Source organism: Pagrus pagrus (genome assembly GCF_965226575.1).
Source record: "Pagrus pagrus genome assembly, chromosome: 15".
NCBI lineage: Eukaryota > Metazoa > Chordata > Actinopteri > Spariformes > Sparidae > Pagrus > Pagrus pagrus.
This window is the reverse complement of record NC_140199.1, coordinates 5651335-5671460: the sequence shown is the minus strand read 5'-3', so window position 1 is coordinate 5671460 and position 20126 is coordinate 5651335. Positions and strand designations below refer to the sequence as shown.

Genomic DNA, 20126 nt, shown 5'->3' with positions numbered 1-20126 from the left:
TATCATGCATTAGACCTAGCAGATTAGTTAACGGCACACTAAACCCTGTCTGCGGTCCTCTTTGACCCTGTTAGAGTGTCTTTCGACCCATTTTTGGTTGCTGACCTACCAGCCGAGAAACACTGCCTCTGGTTGCTTTGTTTGTTTCCACAGAGCCATGCCTTGTGATCCTGAAAGTGTGTCACCCGTTGACTCATGATACCACTTCGCCTTTTCAAACATTAAACACCTTTAAACCCAATATGGAAGCGTTGTGCAGCAGTGACCTGGGCGATTGATGCAGGGTCTGATTGCCTGCTGCATGGCGACGTGTCGCCCTTTGGCACACGTACGCTAAATAGGACAGTTTGACATGTTGCACTGCGGCTCAGCTGGCGATACATTCAAAAGAGAAGTGCAGCTGTTACCCTAATTCTCTGCTAACATGAAAGCTACAGTTTCTGTGTATGTTTTCTTCTGCCTGTGTGCATGTACGTTTGTTTGTCACGTGTCGTGCAGCCAGTGGGAAGGGCAGGTGTCGTCCGTGCCTCCTTGCAGTTAAGTTTTACGGGGGCTTTTGTAAGTGTGAGGTTGCTGTTCCTGCTGTCAGCAGCACGCTGTTACAATCCCTGACCCCGGCCAGCGGAGTCAGCCTCGCTGAGCTCCAGATCTATTGTTGTAGCACTGTGTGTCTCGGTAGCTAAGCAGCAGTTGGCATTCAGCCACACCAAGCTCTGTGTCATGCAGGGTTGCAGAGGCTGAGAGCTTACTCACACACACACTCACACACACACACACACACACGCACATAAAACATTATATACACACCCATACGTATAGCACATGTGTACAAGAGATGCCAACTTTGAGCTAATTCCTGAGCCATTTTAATGATCAGCAATGCATGTTTTTCCTCAATGAAAGCCTCATTTAAACAATTGACACGGGTTGTTTCACTGCATAATCTGTGTGAATTAAATTGTCTCTGTACTGGTTATTATTGTTTATATAAAATGTGGATTAGTGGGGCTTTAAACATTAAAATTGGCATTAGTTTGATGGAAATCCCGGTCTCTAATGTTTAAGATTAATGTTGAGCGTTTCCGTGCAACACCTCAAACTCTTTAACATACTTTTGGTTGCTTTGCATAAATTACGCTCCACCGAATAATTGTTCAGTCTAGGGTTGCAACAGTATGAGTTTCTGTGATGAGAAGTACAGTGTTGTGATCAAATAATCAAAGGGCGTTGCAGAGGTGACAGTTATGTGTAGGAATTTGTTTTTTGTTTTCTCTCAGCAAACAGATAGAAACACCATCTTTACTCAACACTTCTTTTCCATGTTTTACCATCCTAATTTTTATTGTACAAGCATTAGATTTTCTCTTGACTTCCCATGGAAACCATAACTATGTACACAGTTGTCTTGAAATATATTCCAGAGTCTTCTTTGTCTACGAGTAAAAGTGCAATCAATGCCGAGATGCCGAGACCTTCAAAAAGTGGTTTCAAGATCATAACAATCTAAAAAATAACATGGCTTTACGGTATCACGTTATCACAGAATTATTATTACTATTATCAGTTACTGTGACAGTTAAAGGAACATCCACATGAAACTGGACTGGACTGAGAACATTAATATGGTAAAATTCAAAATCATAGATAAGCAACCGTCAATTTTCATACTGCGGTATACCTTGAAACTGTTATATTTATGCAAATCTAATCCGGTCCAATATGAACATTTCCAGGGAGAGTGGGTTGAGTGAGCTGATGTCCTTGAGCTTCACAGGAGAAAGCAAGAAGGATGTTTGATTGAAGAATGAGGGAGACCTGGCCTCTGGAGAGGCTGCTGCTGTTTTTTTGTTTTTAATAGTAGAGTTGAGACAGAGAGATAATTCAGCGCTCTGGACATGTGTTCAATAACAGGACGCACCGCTCTGAGACTTATTTTGCTCCTAGTCCTCAGTGTCTGGATCCATAGGTGGAAATCAATTCCTGGCAAGTCAGCCAACAGCTCCCTCGGCACTACTCACTGTGTGCACATGTGAGTGTGTGTGAGTGTGTGTGTGTGTGTGTGTGCGGAGAGGATTTTACATGCACACAGTTAAGAGCAAGTGTTTTAGTATGCACTGACAATGCTGCATGTGTGCTTGTGTGTGAGTATGTGGGATTAACCCCCTCTGTGGGTGGAGCAGGTGGAGCTCAGGCTTACATCCATTTTGCAGTTTAAACACACTCTTCTTCGCCTCCCCCTCCTTCCAGGTCCTCCATTTTAATTTCATTGCCTCCATCCAGAATAAATCATCCTTCCCTCCACCCCGACCTCGCTCTCCTCCTCCATCAGAAAAAGCTGAAAAGATTCACAACCTTTTATAACTAAAATGTGTTGAACCCTTAACTGCGCCACCTCCATCCTCTTTCCTCCCTCTCACTGTGTGTGATGAAGCTGTGAACTACAAACAGCTGTACAGATTCTGATTTTGTGGTGTGATACACCGAAAATAGATCTAACACAATGTTAACACTTCAGGAGCGAGAGTTAAAACTCAAAAGTGTTCCTTCTTCAAGTGTGAGGCTGTGAAACAGTTTTAATGTTAGTATGCATGAGCAGGTAGGTTCTCAGTTTGCAGGTAGGGCACTCAAATAGGACAGTCGAAACCAAATCAGCTGTGTGAACATCGATGGATGTGTATCATTCACTGTGGTTTGGTGGGCAGATACTTACATTACTGTAAAGTGTTTTGTCCTTTTTAAGCCTCATCAGATAATGTGCAAGTTAAGTCTTTGTAGCTGTTTGAGACCAAAGATGGAAACTCCACAATCAACCGCAGCGTATCAAAATTGGTCAACCCCTAAAGCTCAGCTGCGACACTGTAAGCACCCTGTAGCTTCCTGTTTTGGTGTGGGAACTTTTGCGAGTATGCACCCACAGTATTCATGCAACCTCTTTACAGGACTCCAGTGAGCATGTGGGCTGGAGGTGTGATTGACAGATTGGTCAAAGAGATTGACATAATGTGTTGGAGGAGTTGTACTGGCATTAGACAGCATTGTGTTCATTGCTGCAGAGCTGTGCAGCGTGCGTACTGTTTGTTGGAGGTTAGATCACAGAGAAAGATTGAAGCGACACACTGTAGCTGGACATTTTGAGAAATATATTTATTCACTTTGTGTTGGAGAGTTCGCTAAGAAGATCTATATCACTCGCATGACTGCCCAGAAAGAGCGAAACTGAAACCAGAACATCACCAAGAAAGAGGAAACCTCATTCAAAACCCAACTGATGTTTAGTAAAAACAAAAATGCCCAAAAACAGTGCCTTGGAACATGATCTTACACATCAGCATGTTGTGTGTTATCTAATAGTGTTGTTTTAGTGGCCTTAAGAAAACACCATTCCCCATTAGCATTAGATCTTCACGAGCTTAATGTCACGTGTTGATAAAATAGCAGAGTCCGTGGGTGAGTCGCAGCTAGCTCAGACATGTTTGTAGTAACAGCAGGACAAAGAGGAGCAAACAGTCTAAAACTATTCAGTCAGCAGTGATAACTACAAAAAAAACTACATGAACTTTGGCTCTCCCTTATGTAAGAGGCTACAGCCAGCAGCCTTGTTAGCTTAGCTTTGCCAATTAAACAATGCGTTATTGTTTTCACAATTCAGATTCTGTACGAAATAAACAAGATATCACGGGTTAATTCGAGAGGTTTAGAGACAGAGTTGGTGATCGTGCTTGTAGGCAGATTTTAAAAACCGTCAGACAGAGCCAATCTCCATGCTAAGCTAAATCTGCCGTGGATGATAAACTGATTTGAGTTTGTTTTGGGGGGATTTTCCAGGTTGTTGCTAAACAATCAAAGGACATCTGGTAAAGTTTTTAAATGTTTGCTGAACACAAGCATCTCAATATATTTTTGTTAGTCAAGGCCCTGACACGCCAGACCGACAGGCGGATGTTGGTCAACGTCAGGGTCGTCGGCGAACATCTGTGGCCCTTGTTGTTGCAGTTTGTCCCGCACCGTTGGCACTGGACCTTACCGGAGTCTTTTTGGCCCATTGAGCATGTTGAATCTGCGGCACAGCCTGTCAGTGAGAGAAATGACTGTGATTGGAGAAAAGAAACGGAAAAAGTGAGAGCCCCTTGAGCCTGTCGCTGTAATATCCATGATTTTACCAATTTAGGGCAGTTTCTCCTTATATTACTCCCCCGCTTATTTGCCAGTGCTATTTGCAGCTTTTGCTCAGACAGCTGTAGTCTTTGCGATGTGTTCAAGTGGAGCTTTTTGGCTAAAACACAGGCGACAGTCAGCCTTCTTTGCTGTCAGTTTGGTGTGTCACCCTGGACATTTGGCATCAATGAAGTGAATGATTTTAGATGACTGTTAAACATAAACAAGGCCGATATAATCACTCAGCTCATATGTTTTTGTATATATATTGTCAGTTTTTGATGCTTCACAAATGCTCATACAAACACTGCCTTCGTCCATATTGAATAATGCTTATGTCTGACATTATGTCTTGAATATGTACTTGGAAGGCCTCTATATGAACTTCTCCCACTCGGTCCGATGGGACTATATCCGCCTTCCTGCTCTTCAGTGCTCAGTGAGTGTTTTATAACTGTCCCCCATCCCCACTCATCATCAAAACACTTTACTGCCAATGCTTTATTCATGTGTGGTTTACATTCTCTTAGCAGAAAGGCACTCTGGGAATTGTAGGAGAAATATTCAGCTTCATATGAGGAAGTGAAGTAATGATCTTCCTCCTAAAAGGCAGCACATCATATTTACTGTACATCCTGCTTTTTTGTGGAGTGAGTGGGAGAGAGGGGAGCATAAACAAGAGAGGTCATGACGTGAACTTGAACTCATACAAGAGTTCCTTGAGTTGTTGTAACAGGAAGTCCATCCTTTTCTTCTTCTTCTTCTCATGCCTTCTTTTCTCACAAATACTTTCTCTGCTCATCTGATTTCCTGTGTATTTAGAAAGATGCGTGTGTTTTTGAGTCATTCTGTGAAGTCAGCATTTACAGACAACCACCTCACTCAGCAGATAGAATAATTCTCGTGTACTCCCGACCATCGTCATGTCTGTGGTCTTCTGATGAAGGTCTTTTTCGTTTTAATTTGCTATAAATTCTTTGGAGTTTGAAGTGTGTCGGTGTAGAGGTCCCATCCCTCCCCATTAAAGCAGCCAATCATAGTGGCTAGATCAGTGCCAAATCTAAACAGCCATGCTTTAAAAGATCCACAAATTTGAAGGCTTGTCAGACACCAAAACTCTGCACAGCTGCTTGAAATGCTGTGAGGGAAACTGTGAGGTCTGTGAGGTCTGTTTGGATACATGAAATGAAACATCAGCTGAAATCTAAATTTAGAAAACACAGTTTTGGGATAGAAATTGCATTTGAATCCTGCTTCTTCCAACAAACTAATCTTTGTGTTAATCCTTTCTTTGTCGCTCTGCAGGGCAGGACAAGTGGCGCTGCGAGAGACGGACACATGAAGCATGAGAGGGTGGAGCTGAGGCTCAGCTGACCCTTCCCCTTCCTTCTCCTCCTTTCCCCCCGTGCTCCATTCGATCAGCACCCTCCCCCCCTCCTCCCTTCCCCTCCTTTCCCCTTCCTGTCTCCCTCGCCCGGTTTGGATCTCACCTCCCCTCCTCCTCCGAGCCTCAATCAGTCGAGCCCGATGTACTCCCCGGAGCAGGAAAACATCTCCACCACCGCCTCCACCAAAGTGCCAGTGAAGTATGGAGAGCTCATTGTGCTGGGGTAAGCAACAAATGATGCTAATCACATCCAGAACAGACCTCTGTGAATGTGTCCTTTGTTTTTTATTTTTATTCACAGTGACTTCCAATAATCAAATTAGCTTAAGTGTGTGGTTTTGAAAAATTACTTTAAAAATACTTTAAAGGTTCTGTAGACGAGCTGCTCAGGTGTAAATAAAATCATTTTGTGATTGAATTATTTGATGCGGTTGTGTGTCACAGCTCAACTACTTAACTGAATGACAACAAGCATACACATTAAAATCTCTGGCATATAGTAGAGCGCATACCTCCGCCAAGGACCATCAATCCCATCAAATCAGTCAAGCCTAATTCATTGTAAAACATTTTTTAAATGCACTAGATCCAGACTTTTTGGACTCACTCATAGATACCAGCCAACTAAATTTTTTTTTTCATCACGATCCATGAATTTTGGAAATGTTTTATACGAAGGTAAATGCATTTGTTAGACCTTAAAGATACAAGTTTGGCCAAAAATGCAAATTCACTCATTACCTCCTCCCCCTCATGCTGATGGAAAGTCAGTTGAAGTTTTGAAGTCCACAAAACATTCCCGTAGCTTCACAGCTAAACAGCAGTCTCCAGAAGCGTGGGGTCCCAAATTGATTTGAAAAGATGTTATTAACATCCTCTAAAGTGCGTCACGCTCATGCACCCTCTTCAGATGGGCGCTTTCAGCTTAAGGTCCAAATTACATCTGTTCAAATCAGTTTGGGATCTCAGGGCTTTCGGAGACTTAGATTATGCCGGACAACCTGTACGGAGCCATTTTATGTTTTTTTTTTAAAGTTTTTTTTTTTTTTTACCTTCTTCCCCATCTACTTCAGTTGTTTAGGAGGATGCTACGAAATTGTTTTGCTGTGAAGCTCCAGATTTTTTTTGTGGGCTACGAATCTTCTCCTGACTTTCCAGCTGCTTTAGGTTTAGCAGGTAATGACTGAATTTAAATTTTTGGGTGAACTTTTCCTTTAAGGCACTTGGACACAGTGCTGTGCTGCGATAAAGACGTACAGTGTTGTTGTGTTGTTTCCACTGTCTGCCAATGATGGCACATTATCTAATTAGAGGTAATCATAACTTCAGATGGAAATATCTGTGACGAGGAGAAAAGAGCTATTGTTCTGCTGAAGTGTCCTGAGGGAGTGTACACCGATGATTGAGAAGCACTCTGATTGGTTAATTACAGTGCAGAGATCTAATGCTTTTCCAGAAAACACTATAAACACTGGTGATATTTTTGTCTAGTTGCAAAGGGTCATGCACTCACACTTAAAATGTAGTGTTTCTTGGAACCGATGAGGTGAACCACATTACTTGATATTTTATAAGATGAGGTCAATTTTGGCCAGGAGCAGCGCCGGATACCCAACATCAACACCTTGGCTGTCTCTCCCACTAGAGACTTGTTTTGTCCACATACTCAGCTGTAGGAAAAACCCTCCACCCCACCCTGCATCTTCAGCATAGAAGACATATAACCACACACACACACACACACACACACACACACACGCTCATGCTCACTTTCTCCAATAACAACTGACAGTGAAGGACTTCCTTTATCTGTCTGTCTCCTGTTTATTCCCCAAAGGGCTATTCCACTCCACTCCCCGTCCCAGCCCACTCCGCAGAGGAATGCAGATGTCGGAAAGACTCCTTACACGCACACGCTCACATATACACACACATTTTTCATGTCTCACTCAGACGCACACAGTTGGTTTCACAGCTGACTCACAGTTTGTTGTTCTGGGTTGTGCTGGAGCCGTATTGTCAGGGAGATGACCGTGGAAATTTTCCCTCGTGGAAAAAGCGCAGTGAGCAGTAAACGCCGCTCCATGCCTTTACAAGGGAGAACCCCATTTTTCCGCTTTGCTCTTCATTTTCCGCTCCTAGTTTTTGATTCTAGGTCAAGCCACCCTTTTTAATAGGTCAGTAGGGGTCCTTTTTGCTTGATGGCGTGAGTAGTCACACACTGTGCTGCAAGTAACGCTCCTCTAAGTGTAGTGAGTTTGTCTTACAGTATGTTTTGTGAAGGGCCTTGAACCCTGACATTAGCACCATGGTTTCCAGGGAAGTGACTACGACACTATGCCACTGGAGCAGGGCAGCCAGTTGACTACCACTAACCTGTGATTTATGTAATATAAAGCCACATAAGGCCATGAAAACATAGGATGCTCTCTGACTTCAGCCAAACACAAAACACAGCTTAAATGGAGCTACTAACATTGAGAGCAGAGCGTTAAAGGGTGCAAACGGTGATACTTGGCACATTTAACTTATTACATTAGCATCTGGTTGCTCAGGAGCCTGTTGTGAATGATGATGATGCCTGTGAGGTAACTGTTAATCAAAAAAGCTGCTCACTAAACTGCTAACTAGCTCCAGGTGCTCAGTGGTATTTTGCATTGTGTGAAGTGCATTTCCCTCCTTAGAAAACATTTGCATTTGCATCCTTTTTTAAAATGTTTTAAGATGTTGCATCATTTGCATCCACGTTGCTGGCTTGCAGACTTCTTCTTCCTTGCCGTTGTTGGTGCGTTGGTCCACTGACCGCACATGTGAGTGTCCTCATGCTAAAAAGAAGAGGAGTCACCTTAAACCAATTTAAAATGGCTTCCTTTCCGTATGTGGAAGACGTGGGTGCATGTAAGTAGCGAGGAGTTTGGGAGTCATTCCCTTGGACATGTTTCAATTAAAAAAAAACATTTCATTGACATTTAACACCATTTTTATGGCGATGACTGTGTACAAAAAGTTGTAAACGGCAGAACAGCTAATAAATAAACAACACCCAAATAGCTTCAAGGCAAAATTAGCTTACAGTGTCCACTGGGGACCAACTACAACCATTAGATCATTTATTAAGTCATTCAGTTACTTTTAATGCTCTCCATATTAATTTTGCAACTATTTGGCTGAAGTGGTTCCCTGCATAAGGCTTGTAACGACAGGGAAAACTGTGACTGCGTTGTCTTAAATAACCACATGACAGAACAGAAAAGAGTCTTGTACAAGACAACAAACCTTTCACCCTATAACTGATAATGTTTGTAACAATTCTGTACTTTTCTCATTCAAATCTGCTTTCTGTGTGCAGTAACTCTGGGTATTTTGGTTAGTTTTACTTAACAAGGTGAAGGACAGTTCAGGAAATGACTTATAAGCCAGTACAGAGCACGACAGCGCTAACTAAACGGTTCAGCTGTGATAAAACTCCACCCACCTGCTTCTCCCGGCAGGCTTAAAGAAAGCGCTTGGATTTAATTGTGACTAAGAACAGACTGGCACATGCAGATATTAATGGAGAATCCCATCAACACATAGCGCAGTGTTGTGTCTGACCTCCTCGCTAACCCCAGCCCAACATTACCATGTTTGAAGCCCAGTGATGCTAATGGCCTAATCCAGAGGAATGCTGCAGCGTCTCTGGGGACGATCTGTTTACAGCCGTAGTGGACTCACATGTGGCTTTTTAAACAACTGTGACGTCACTGGACACACTGCAGCCCCTCCGAATCCATTTCTGTCTGCCTTTATACGTCTGTGTTAGCATAATTGTGTGTCCACGTGAATGTTTATGCATTTTCCACGTGTCAGGGTTGAATATTATTGTATGCCATTAACCTCAAGTGCAGCACAGTGCAGCAGTGTTGAATTGGCAGAATATTATTAATTTTTAAGACAGTATAATGCCAGTAATGATAGTGCCTGATATTTAAATGTATTCAGGAACAGTGCTTACCAAATTCAGGAATAAGCATTTCGTCATTAGTCACTTTGGTTTGAATGACTTTGTTTTTTTCTTGTACTGAAAAAAACTGTCCGAAATGTATATATATAGATAAATATAGGTGCAAATACTGTACATGTTTTTCTTCATTTAAATCACAGCACATACAACAATACATTTCGATAACCACAATTATCCAAAAGAGGAATAAATAATGACTTTTTTTGTTCAGTCGCCCAGCAAATCACCAAAATACTCACACCCTTGAGTTTGATCTGAATAATATTAACACACGGACGAAGAAACATTCTCTCACTTCTCCTTCCACTCTGTTTATTTAATTTGGCACATTCAAACGTCAATTTTGTCATTTAATATCCACTTTTTGAATTCTTTGTCTTTAAATACTGTATGTTTAACAAAATAAACAGACTTATTTGGCAGCCTCTGCCTTCACTCTATTAAACTTATAATGTTAACACATGTAAACAGAGACACAGAGAGACTCAGCCATGGACCATAATTATCCTCAGAACCTGTCTTTATCTTTTATAGGTTTACTGTATAAATGGGAGCTTGTTGCTGCTCACTGAGCTTCACTTTACTAGTGTTACGAAGGAAAAGACACACACACACACACACACGCTTGCTGCCTATTGTGGGAATTGGAGAATACAGTACGGGTCTTTTCCTAACTTTGCTTCAAACAACCTAAATGTTAACAGAGACTCACTTGTTGCTTTGCTTTGGCCTTTCTGGGATTGTTTTGAGAATATTTGGATATATTTACGCACACACACACACATTACTGCTACCCATGGGAAACCTTTGGCTTGAACTGCCAGTAGACGGCCCTGCCCTCTCTCCGGATACGGGCTAAACTTCACCATGGTTACGCTCTTGCCATGGTTACACTTCCCAAACGTTGCTGCGGCTCTGTTCTCTCACCATGGTTACTCATAAACCCTCCGAGCGCCGTTTGATCCCAACAGATCTGCTCTCTCAGAAAAAACATTTCGCTGCAGGCTGGGCGTCCTTACAACCTGTCTGTGGCGTCTCCACTGGACTCGGTTCAATGGGTGGTTTCAGTTCAAGAGTCTGATTGGTCAGAGACACGTTCCAGCTGTGCTGAGGTCCTGCAGCATGGCCAGTTCTGCTGCAGCCACAGCGTTTTCTCATTATTGTTGTTTTCTCCTTTTAAAAAAAACTTTTCAGACATAACACACACACATGCATCTGCAGTCCTGGTTGAAAGCAATGAAAAATAATCACTTCTTCTGCTTCTGCTTCTTTGACGTTGTTGCTGTGTCGTCCCTTGATTGTAAAGCTTATCACCGGATTCCTGCATTTTTGGAAATCTTCTAAAAAGTTCTGAAACCTAGAAAGATAGCTTTGGAAAGCTTTGGTTTGGTTTGGTTGCTGATTAGACTTGCTGGATTTCTTAGAAAATATTAGAAATAATATCTCATCATAGCTCATCGAAAAGCCGTAGGAAGCAGCTTAATCTCTGATCATGTCTGCGCTGTTATTTATTGCAGTGGAGTATACTCGCAGTATATCAGCGAAGCCGGAGGAGTCCATAACTTATGTGGCTTCTGGATGTCATAACAATGTTAAAGTAGCGAGCGGTGTTTATGCATGTGGTAATGTTTATAAAGCTGTGGCTCTGTTAGCAGGAATATCACTTCACACTAGTGATGGCTTATCTAAAACATGTGTGTGCAAAAAGAATAAAGGGACGTCGACTGCTCGCAGTTTGACTACAGCCGATGTATTTCATATACGTACAGTATGTTTGTACCTTACATGAGACATATGCTCATTTTCAGGTTCATAATTTTATTCTGAGTTACTGCTAGAATAGGTTTACATGCTTTAATGCTCAGAAACACATCAGTTTTCTCATACTGTGCAGCACTGTATTCCCCCTCTGTCTGACACTGTGCTTTAGCTCCTTTCTCTTTAAGGCCTCTCCTCTGATTGGTCAGCTCACACACGCCTGTACCAGCACCGCTAACAACAACAGTGCCGCTGTGCTAAATTAATTCTTACATACCAAACTAGCCGCTAAGCATAAATTAGGCTTAAAAAATTGAACATGAACATGTAGCGTGATGTCACAAAGTCACAGAAATAAAGGTGAGACTACTGACGAGGCGAGGAGAGAGGAGCTTCTGTTGGTGCGGACTTTGGCCTTCTTAACTTCAAGATCTTTTACATGCACAAGAACATTTATAAAACACTAAAGGAAAGGAAAAACATATAATCTCATTGTTTATATCATAAAACAAATCACAACGTTTGTTCACAATAACTTCCAGGTAAAAAACCTCTATCTAAATTTGTTTTATTTCAGTATCTGCTCCAGAGGCCGGGAATTCAAAGGATTTAGTAAAGTTTGACTAAGTTTTTCGGAAAACCCCGTCAGATTATAGGAGGTGTTTCCAAACAAGTCTTAATGGGTTTAACGTCACAGTTACATCTGAAAACGTGAACAAACAAGTTCCCTGATTTCACATATCTCCGTGATGTTAATCAACCACCAGTAATCTGCCCGTATGTGTTGTTGTTAGGGCAACATCATGGTGATTCTGTCCCAATACACTCTGCAATGTTAAACACCAGATATCCGGGTTTGATAAACTGAACAGTGGATGGAGATGATTAATGTTTTCTTACTTGCAACACACTCAGACACACACTCAGAGACACACAACAGCACAGTCAGCGTTGTCGGGAGTCACAGAGACTCCATTCTGTTGCAGGGAACGCCTCTGTTTATTCTCCTTTCCTCCACCATGTATCAGGATAAATGAGACTCTTTGTGTGTTTATTTTCTCAGCATTTCTGGGGAATATGTTTGGAGGGCTTTGTTGTTTATGAGACATGATGTGCTTTTGTAATAAAGCACATATGAAGAATATAGGCTGCTATATGTGTGTGTGTGTGTGTGTGTGTGTGTGTGTTTGTGTGAATGTGGTCTTAGGGGCATGGAGGGAGTGCAACAAAATGCCTCAAGCATTTTTCCACAATGACTAGTTTTTCCAGTGTATTATACAGCTGCTCAGACTATAATGCCCTATTGTTTTGTGTGTGTGTGTGTGTGTGTGTGTTTATATTTATGTGCGCTTGTTTATGTGTTGCATGTGCAGGTACAATGGCTCTCTGCCTAACGGGGACCGAGGCCGACGTAAAAGCCGCTTTGCACTCTGCAAGAGGCCGAAGGCAAACGGGGTGAAACCCAGCACAGTTCACGTCGCCTGCTCTCCACAGGCAGCCAAGGTGAAACACACAACACAACCTTTTTACCCTGCACACAATGATTTATGTTTGAATGTGCCTTTAGTGTTCGTGAAACTTATTAAAAACACGCAGAATTATAAAAGAAAACACATTTGCTTCAAATACAGGATAGCATTCCTTTGTCGTCTTTGTCGGTGCATGATTTTGTTCGTCTGACAACATCAAATACAACACACCCAGTTCGGTGGATTTGACCTGCGCTGCTCCACCAAAGGCTTTTGTGATATTCTGTTTGCTTTTTGTTCTGTGATATTAAAGCATCAAACACACACACGCCCCATCGGCATGACAGGAAAAGGACAGAGTTCAGCAAAACGTCCCTGAGTTAGCAGAAAAAGCACGCAGAGGAGGTATTTGAACAACGTTTTTTTTTACACGGCGTTTCACTGGAACATGCTGAAGGTTTATACGAGAAATAAATGTGAACGGTCCAGTGGAGGGAAACTGAGCGTTTTCTAGTAAAACGTCCTGGGAAGCACATGTGCGTCTGTTTCCATCGTCAGTTATAAGATCTCCCAGAAATCCTCCAGAATCTGTTAAAAGACGAGGGGATTGTAAGGTGTGCGTGTGTGAGCTGACCTTTGCTTTTTTGGTTTAACATCTGCACTTCGTGGACTCTCTGTGGACGCGCACACACGCAGGCCTTTAGCTGAGAACTCAAAGAGTGATTACCCTTCTGACCGTTGGGTGGTCCTGACTAAGATGTTGAGGCTGCATTTAGTCCAGCTAGTGACTACATAACTGAACTTCTCACCCACCCCACCCTTCCTTTGTGTATCTATTGTTCTCCGTAACGACCAGTGAGCACATGTCAGAGGTGTTTTTGCTTTAAACGTGTTCACGTGAAGTTCTCCTGTATTTTTTTAAGTGAAGGGTTTACAAGAGAGCATCTGAAGGTCTTTTACTTTTGTCTTCCTCTTCTTATCTCTCTTCTTTCTTCTCATCAGGCCATAAGCAACAAAGACCAGCACAGCATCTCTTACACTCTGTCTCGAGCGCAGACGGTGGTGGTGGAGTACACCCACGACAGCAATACAGACATGTTCCAGGTAACGAGCCTCAGCTTTTACCACCAGGACTGGAGTTTTACAACCGGTCCTTATCTCTTCCACTGGAATAATCTTTTAATCAGTGCACCTGGTCTGAGATCAGTTTTGCACGACAGCAGCCTGGGACCCAATGAAGAGCTTTTCAAAGCCTTGCAGTCTGCAGGTGGCTTTACCAGCACAGTCAGCAGTTATGATACTTTAAAACCTTAAGCGCTGATTGCAGATATTTGAGTTATGTTTGAGCACACAGACATGATGCACATATTTTAAGGTTGTTCACTACATCGCAAAAAGACACTTTTTATTACAATCATCTAGTTTTCTTCAGTGTCAAAGGGCTTCAGTGATAGTCGTCTGTACATCTGTGGATGAATCTCAAACAGGAACTGCTAATCGCAAATTCAGCAAACTTTCACAGTGTCAGTTTGCTAAAATGTAAGCAAATAAAGATAACTATGGCAATATTATACTTCCTGTCCCCAAATTGTGGTTTCTAAGACTCAGAGTATACAGCTTGTTATCTGAGACACAGTTGTTTTCTATACGGTACAAAAATGACATTTCCTGCACGTGACCTCACTCATTTTTCAGTCAAAACATAAAGACACAAAAATCATTAAGCTGAGGTTCATTATTGACCTTGGAGACAGCAGTCATGAGAATAATCTCTCCACAAAGTGCATTTAGTGGCCATATCTGAGCTGAGATAGATCTGAGATAGTACAGAATGTCCTCAAGGTTATCGAGGGGTTGTCATGCAAGTTAGCAATGCATGTGAAGCAGCAGCAAGAGCCGAGGTCATCTACCTACATGCAGCTTAAAACAAAATCATATTATTGATTCCATAATGTACATTTTCTGCATGTATTACTTTTACTGACTCTTTACTGACTATTCCCAGAAGGAATAGATTATTATTTTATCTCAAAGTCTTGTTATTTGTCTAAAACCTGTTTGAACTGTTTCCATCTCTTTTCGCCAGATCGGTCGATCGACAGAGAGTCCTATAGACTTCGTAGTGACAGACACGGTGGCGGGCAGCCAGAGTAACGCAGACACCCAGTCGGTCCAGAGCACCATCTCTCGCTTCGCCTGCCGCATCAAGTGCCAGCGCACGCCGCCTTACACCGCTCGCATCTACGCCGCAGGCTTCGACTCCTCCAAGAACATCTTCCTCGGGGTGAGTCTGTGTTTGGGACTTGTGTAGGCGAATGTGAGAGAGTAAAAGTCAGAAAGATGAGAAATAAAAACAAAAAACTCTCTGTGAAAAACTTTTAACATGTTTTCTTTTCCTAGTCATGTCTGGTTTTACCTTTTGTCAAGCTGCAGCATGTCATGCAGACATTTTGGCATCAGTCTGTAGTGTGTACAACAAAAGGCTGCTGCAAAACAAGTCAAGAACAAAGAGTGAACTTTCCACTACTCCCTGTCCTCTCTTTAATGTTGCTTCGCACCCGGTTTTCTTCAGATGTTTGGGCTGGGAGAGTTGGCCAAGTCCCAAAATACTGTATATGAATGACTTCTGAACTTCTGTCAACTGTGACAAATAATATCAGTTAAAGATCTTTGATTCAGGACTGCATAATGAACATCCAAATCACATCTTCCTCGTGTCTTTGTTTTCCTCAGGAGAAAGCTGCCAAGTGGAAGACGTCGGATGGACAGATGGACGGGCTGACTACCAACGGCGTGCTGGTGATGCACCCTCGAACCGGCTTCACCCAGGACTCCAAACCAGGCGTCTGGAGGGAGATCTCAGTCTGCGGCAACGTCTTCACACTGCGGGAGACCCGCTCAGCGCCGCAGCGAGGAAAGATGGTGAGAAAAGATACAAAACATGCACCGAGGCGCCATATTCACTGCACATGATGCGTGCTGTGTGCTCAGAACACAAAACAGAGATTCGGATACTGAAGAGCTTTGACTGTCAGGGTGTGTTCACGGAGATTAACCTTAATAAAACAATGCTGCTTTGGAACAGAACAGAACTGAGCTTGTGCGTGAGAACAGTTCGGCTTTTTTAAGAAGATTACATGATGATGATGATGGCCTCACTAATCACAACAAAAAAGAGGCGGGACGTTTGGACGTGCAGGCAGCTGACAGTTGACAACTATCACCGTTAAACGAGCAACTTATAAGCAAATGTTACTCAAATGCTCGGGTGTCCTCATTCTCCATTTACAACACACTGTCTGCCCAAAACATGTAAGCGACAACAGGAGTACGTTCGTTCCTCTCTGGGTCTGGGCCCTCCAGCAGCTGTCTCCCCTCCTTCCCTCCTTCCTTCCCTCCTTCCCTTCCCTCCTTGTATCTGATCCATTCCCTCACTCCAGCTCACACAGTCTCACACTCAACTTACCAACCCTGTCACTCAGGCGGCGGGAGGTCGATCACAGCTTCGCATCACCAGGAGGTTATCCAGATGCCGTCTCCATGGCGACAGGTGCGGCTGTCAAAGCTGTGTGTAACAGGACCTTGTAAGGGGATCCTCCAGCTGATGTCAGAGTCTCTTAGCCAATCACAACACTCCCGCTGCATCGCCAGCGTGGCCACCTGTGGCATTTGTCTGATTGGATTGAGGTTGTTGGTGGTGTCTTTAATTAGGTCTCTGTTTTCTCCTCTCTCCTCTGCATTCTGTCTTCCTCCCACAACGCACACATCATCAACCACGAGCCCACAGTCAGCATGTCGGCAGTTCTCACATTAATCCGTCTCTTTATCTGGTCTCCCACCTGTTCTCAAGTCTCTCCGGCAGCAGCAGAAATTAACAGCTCTCTTATCTCCACCTGCCCTTTACCATCCAGGGAGTTAACCACGTGTGCATTATCCACCACTACAGAAACCACTCATTATTTCACAGCTGATTGACAGTTAAGATAGTCGGCTATGGGAAATCACATATTTTCATTATGTACGGTGACAGAACTTGATGGGGCTTCATTCTCATGCTGAATGCACACGAGTGGAAACCCCTCAGTGGAGTCTGATGTTGTCACATACGTTTTGGAGGGTTATGTCTGTTGTATTGGTACAATTATACTGATGAGAAAGTAAAACTGGAATCAGATAGACACTTGCCTGTAACAACACGTTCCCATACGCCTGAAGTCTGCCTCGCGTATCTTGCCTCCGTCTGGAGCGTCGGAAATTAACGCTACGTGTCCGCAAAATGCACTATACACATGAACGGGAGGGGCGGTGTCGGGCAAGTATGAGGATTTGATGGGGTCAGGGGTCAGTAAGCGTCCGCAGCAGCAGGGGCGACAATAAAGGAGTGATATCTCTGGTGTGCCATCTAGTGGTATCCTCCAGTAGCACGCATACATGTAGTATAAAGGCAAGTTTGTGAGCAATTTTATTCACAACATAGCCGGTTGTCAATGCGAACGAAAAGAGCAAGTAAATCTACCGTGAAGGTTCATTTGCAGATGACAAAATAGTTTTTAAAGCATACTGTACATATCTGCTCTTCAAGTCAAATATTCTGTCTTCTCCTTTAAGAAACAACCAGAGACCAAAAACTAGAACTTCATGTTTCTCAGGTTTCATGTTGAGTTGAGAATCAAAACTGTTTGGTAACTTTTTTCCATAAAACCAATGAAATGGCTTCATTTTAAACCCTATTTTTGCAAAAAGCAGTTGCGTCAAAGTTCTTTCTTAGGCAGACAAGAGCCACAGACTTTGATAATTTGGTTTCCCTGCTGCGGTCTCCGTATTATATAACTTACAGACATGAACACGCTTGTCTTGTCCTACACCTTCAATTGTTGAACAACGGACCAAACAAACATTCACTGGGGAAAAGTGAACTGCTAACGCAAAGTTCTCAGCTGCAGCACATTAAAGATTATATAAACGTACCAGCAAACGTCACTTTAGCCCGTTAGGTGCTCGTCTACAACATCTAACAACATACTGTCTGCCAACGATATGCAACCTACAACACAGGCTCTTGTCCCCTGCAGGTGCTCAGCCTGCCTGTTGTCAATCGAACACACACACAGAGGGAAAAGGGAAGACAGACACTACATTCAAAAAACATAATTACATTACTTCTGACATTGGCTTTGTGATCCAGTGTATTGCACCCTCCCCTCACTGCCTTTGTAAAGCACACGGCTCTCTAACTGGCCTGCGTTTGTGAAGGTTAACAGCTGAAGGACTTTCTGATTAAATAGGGGGAGAAAAAAGTCGTCTCAGCAAGTTTGCCGAAAAGCTATCCGGGCTAACATGTTTGTGTGTGTGTGCGTGTGTTTATGTGTGTGTGATTAGGTACTTGAGGTGTCCTTTGAATGAATTTGGGGTTTTTTAACATCCCTTGTGTGTTATCCTGCCTGTCCTTGGGTTTGAAAAACATGGCTCCCACCAAGAGAAAAAAAGATTCAGGCTAAAAATAACCGAAACATTTCTGTTTCCGAGGAACACTTTTGTTTGTTCTGAAGCAGTAAACACCCGCTGATATTTAACAGTTATTATGAGGTGAGGATGAATTACGAGCGGGTTCGTTTCAGCTTTTTTGGACGGACTCACTTGGCCTTGCATGCAGGGCAGCTGGTTGTCCTTCTGCAGATGGACACAAGGTTGAAGCCAGCGTAATTAGGAATATCTTAGAGTGCAGCACACACACACACACACACACACACACACACACACACACACACACGCTGTTGTGAAGTGTAATAAATGAGCAGAGTACAGTGTCTGAGCTCCTGCTGTGTTTGATGAAAGCTTTTGTGCTGATAAATGATTCACTGCTGCAATTAAATTATAACTGTGTCGATGGTGTGTGTGTGTGTGTGTGTGTTTACGCAGATTGAATCAACCCAGAGTACTCAGATCAATAATCTTGAGTGTGGTTATTTATCGACTACACAAACATTGCTTGATATTTTCATCTTTTTTGTTGACATGGAGGTAGTCTACAGATTCGAAGTTGCCGGTTTTGAGATCGGCTGGTAAAAATGCGAGCAGGGGAGGAAAAACAAACAACAACTGTTTCCCTGGAGCGAGACTCTGAACTCTTACCCGTTCCAGTTCAGCAGCTTGTTGGCCGACAGGAAAAAAGACTTTGGTTTTACTGGGCAGATGTGAATGTGTGTGTTACTGCACATGTGCTCAGTGAACCTTCCCAGATACATGAAGGATAAAAGACGGAGGCATCAGAAATGTGTTTGCTCTGTACCCTGAGAGCTGTTCCTCCCCTCATCTGTGTCTCACTTTTTAAAAATAGTTCATGATCCTTTTGCTGTCTTTCCATCCTTCATGTCACTGTTTTTGCGCTCCTCCCTGTCGTCTCCTGGTTATCTAAATGTGGAATTTCCCGCTGTGTCCCGAGCCTTAAGATAGCACTGCCCCCCCCCTCCGTCGTCGTTGTTCTTTCAATTTCCTCATGTCATCTTGCCTCCAGCTGTCAGTCCCCTGCCTCCTCCCTGAATCACACATCTGTCAGAGGGGAGTGGAAAAGTGTTACACTGCCACCTACTGTGCTCAGACGAGAACTACAAAGCTCAGAGCTCCACGTTTGAAGCGGGCAGGCAGCTGTCAGAGCTCAATTTAATCATGTTTGTGAGTCTTTGTTTGTGTGTTCGAATTGCTTTAAGAAATGGTAATAAATACATAAATTAAAAAACATCCCAATGTTTGGTACCATCTTTTTAGCTGAATGTCCAAATCCCTCTGGATTGATTGCAGTAGATTCAGATCACCTGTGGTGCAGGGTGTGGAGGCTGGCTGATTTCTTTGCTGTCTTTCTGATTGAGGAAAGTTTTGACCAGGTTTCTTTTATCTTTGACACCCAAACCCCTTCATACACCTGTCCTTTGGTTTCCATTTCATTTTTCCCCTGAAGAAGACATTATCAATGATGTATTTTTGAGGGCTGAACTTCCCCATAAATATATATTTTTATGTGGTTTGGGTTAGATTGTCAGGGATTTTCCTGCCACAATTGTTTAAGAGCCTTTCTTACTACAGTCAATCCTGGTGAAGCAGAGTAAACTTAAATAAAAGCTGCTACAAGGAACTTGTGTTTTTTCTGGCAGCCCCTTTGAACAAATGATGCGATGAGAAAGAAACTTTGTTTTGTGCCGTATCAGACCACCGTTCATTCTCAACACTAAGAATAACAATAAAAATTCAACAGAAATAGTGACGCTGATGGTCTCATTCTGATTCATAACCAGTATAGATTAACTTTACAAAATGTCACAGAAATATAATGATGACAAACAGATTCATCACTTAGATA

The 20126-nt window shown here is 42.8% G+C and overlaps 1 protein-coding gene across 1 annotated transcript in view; it reads left to right on the top strand.

Moving 5' to 3' along the window:
• Positions 1-20126, top strand: part of peli1b (pellino E3 ubiquitin protein ligase 1b) — a 37827-nt gene that overhangs the window by 16818 nt on the left and 883 nt on the right. The window contains exons 2-6 of the mRNA XM_084376392.1: positions 5461-5765; positions 12677-12806; positions 13775-13876; positions 14859-15056; positions 15506-15694. Coding sequence (XP_084232518.1) covers positions 5683-5765; positions 12677-12806; positions 13775-13876; positions 14859-15056; positions 15506-15694 — 702 coding nt within the window. The 5' untranslated portion in view covers positions 5461-5682. The remainder of the gene's footprint in view (positions 1-5460; positions 5766-12676; positions 12807-13774; positions 13877-14858; positions 15057-15505; positions 15695-20126) is intronic.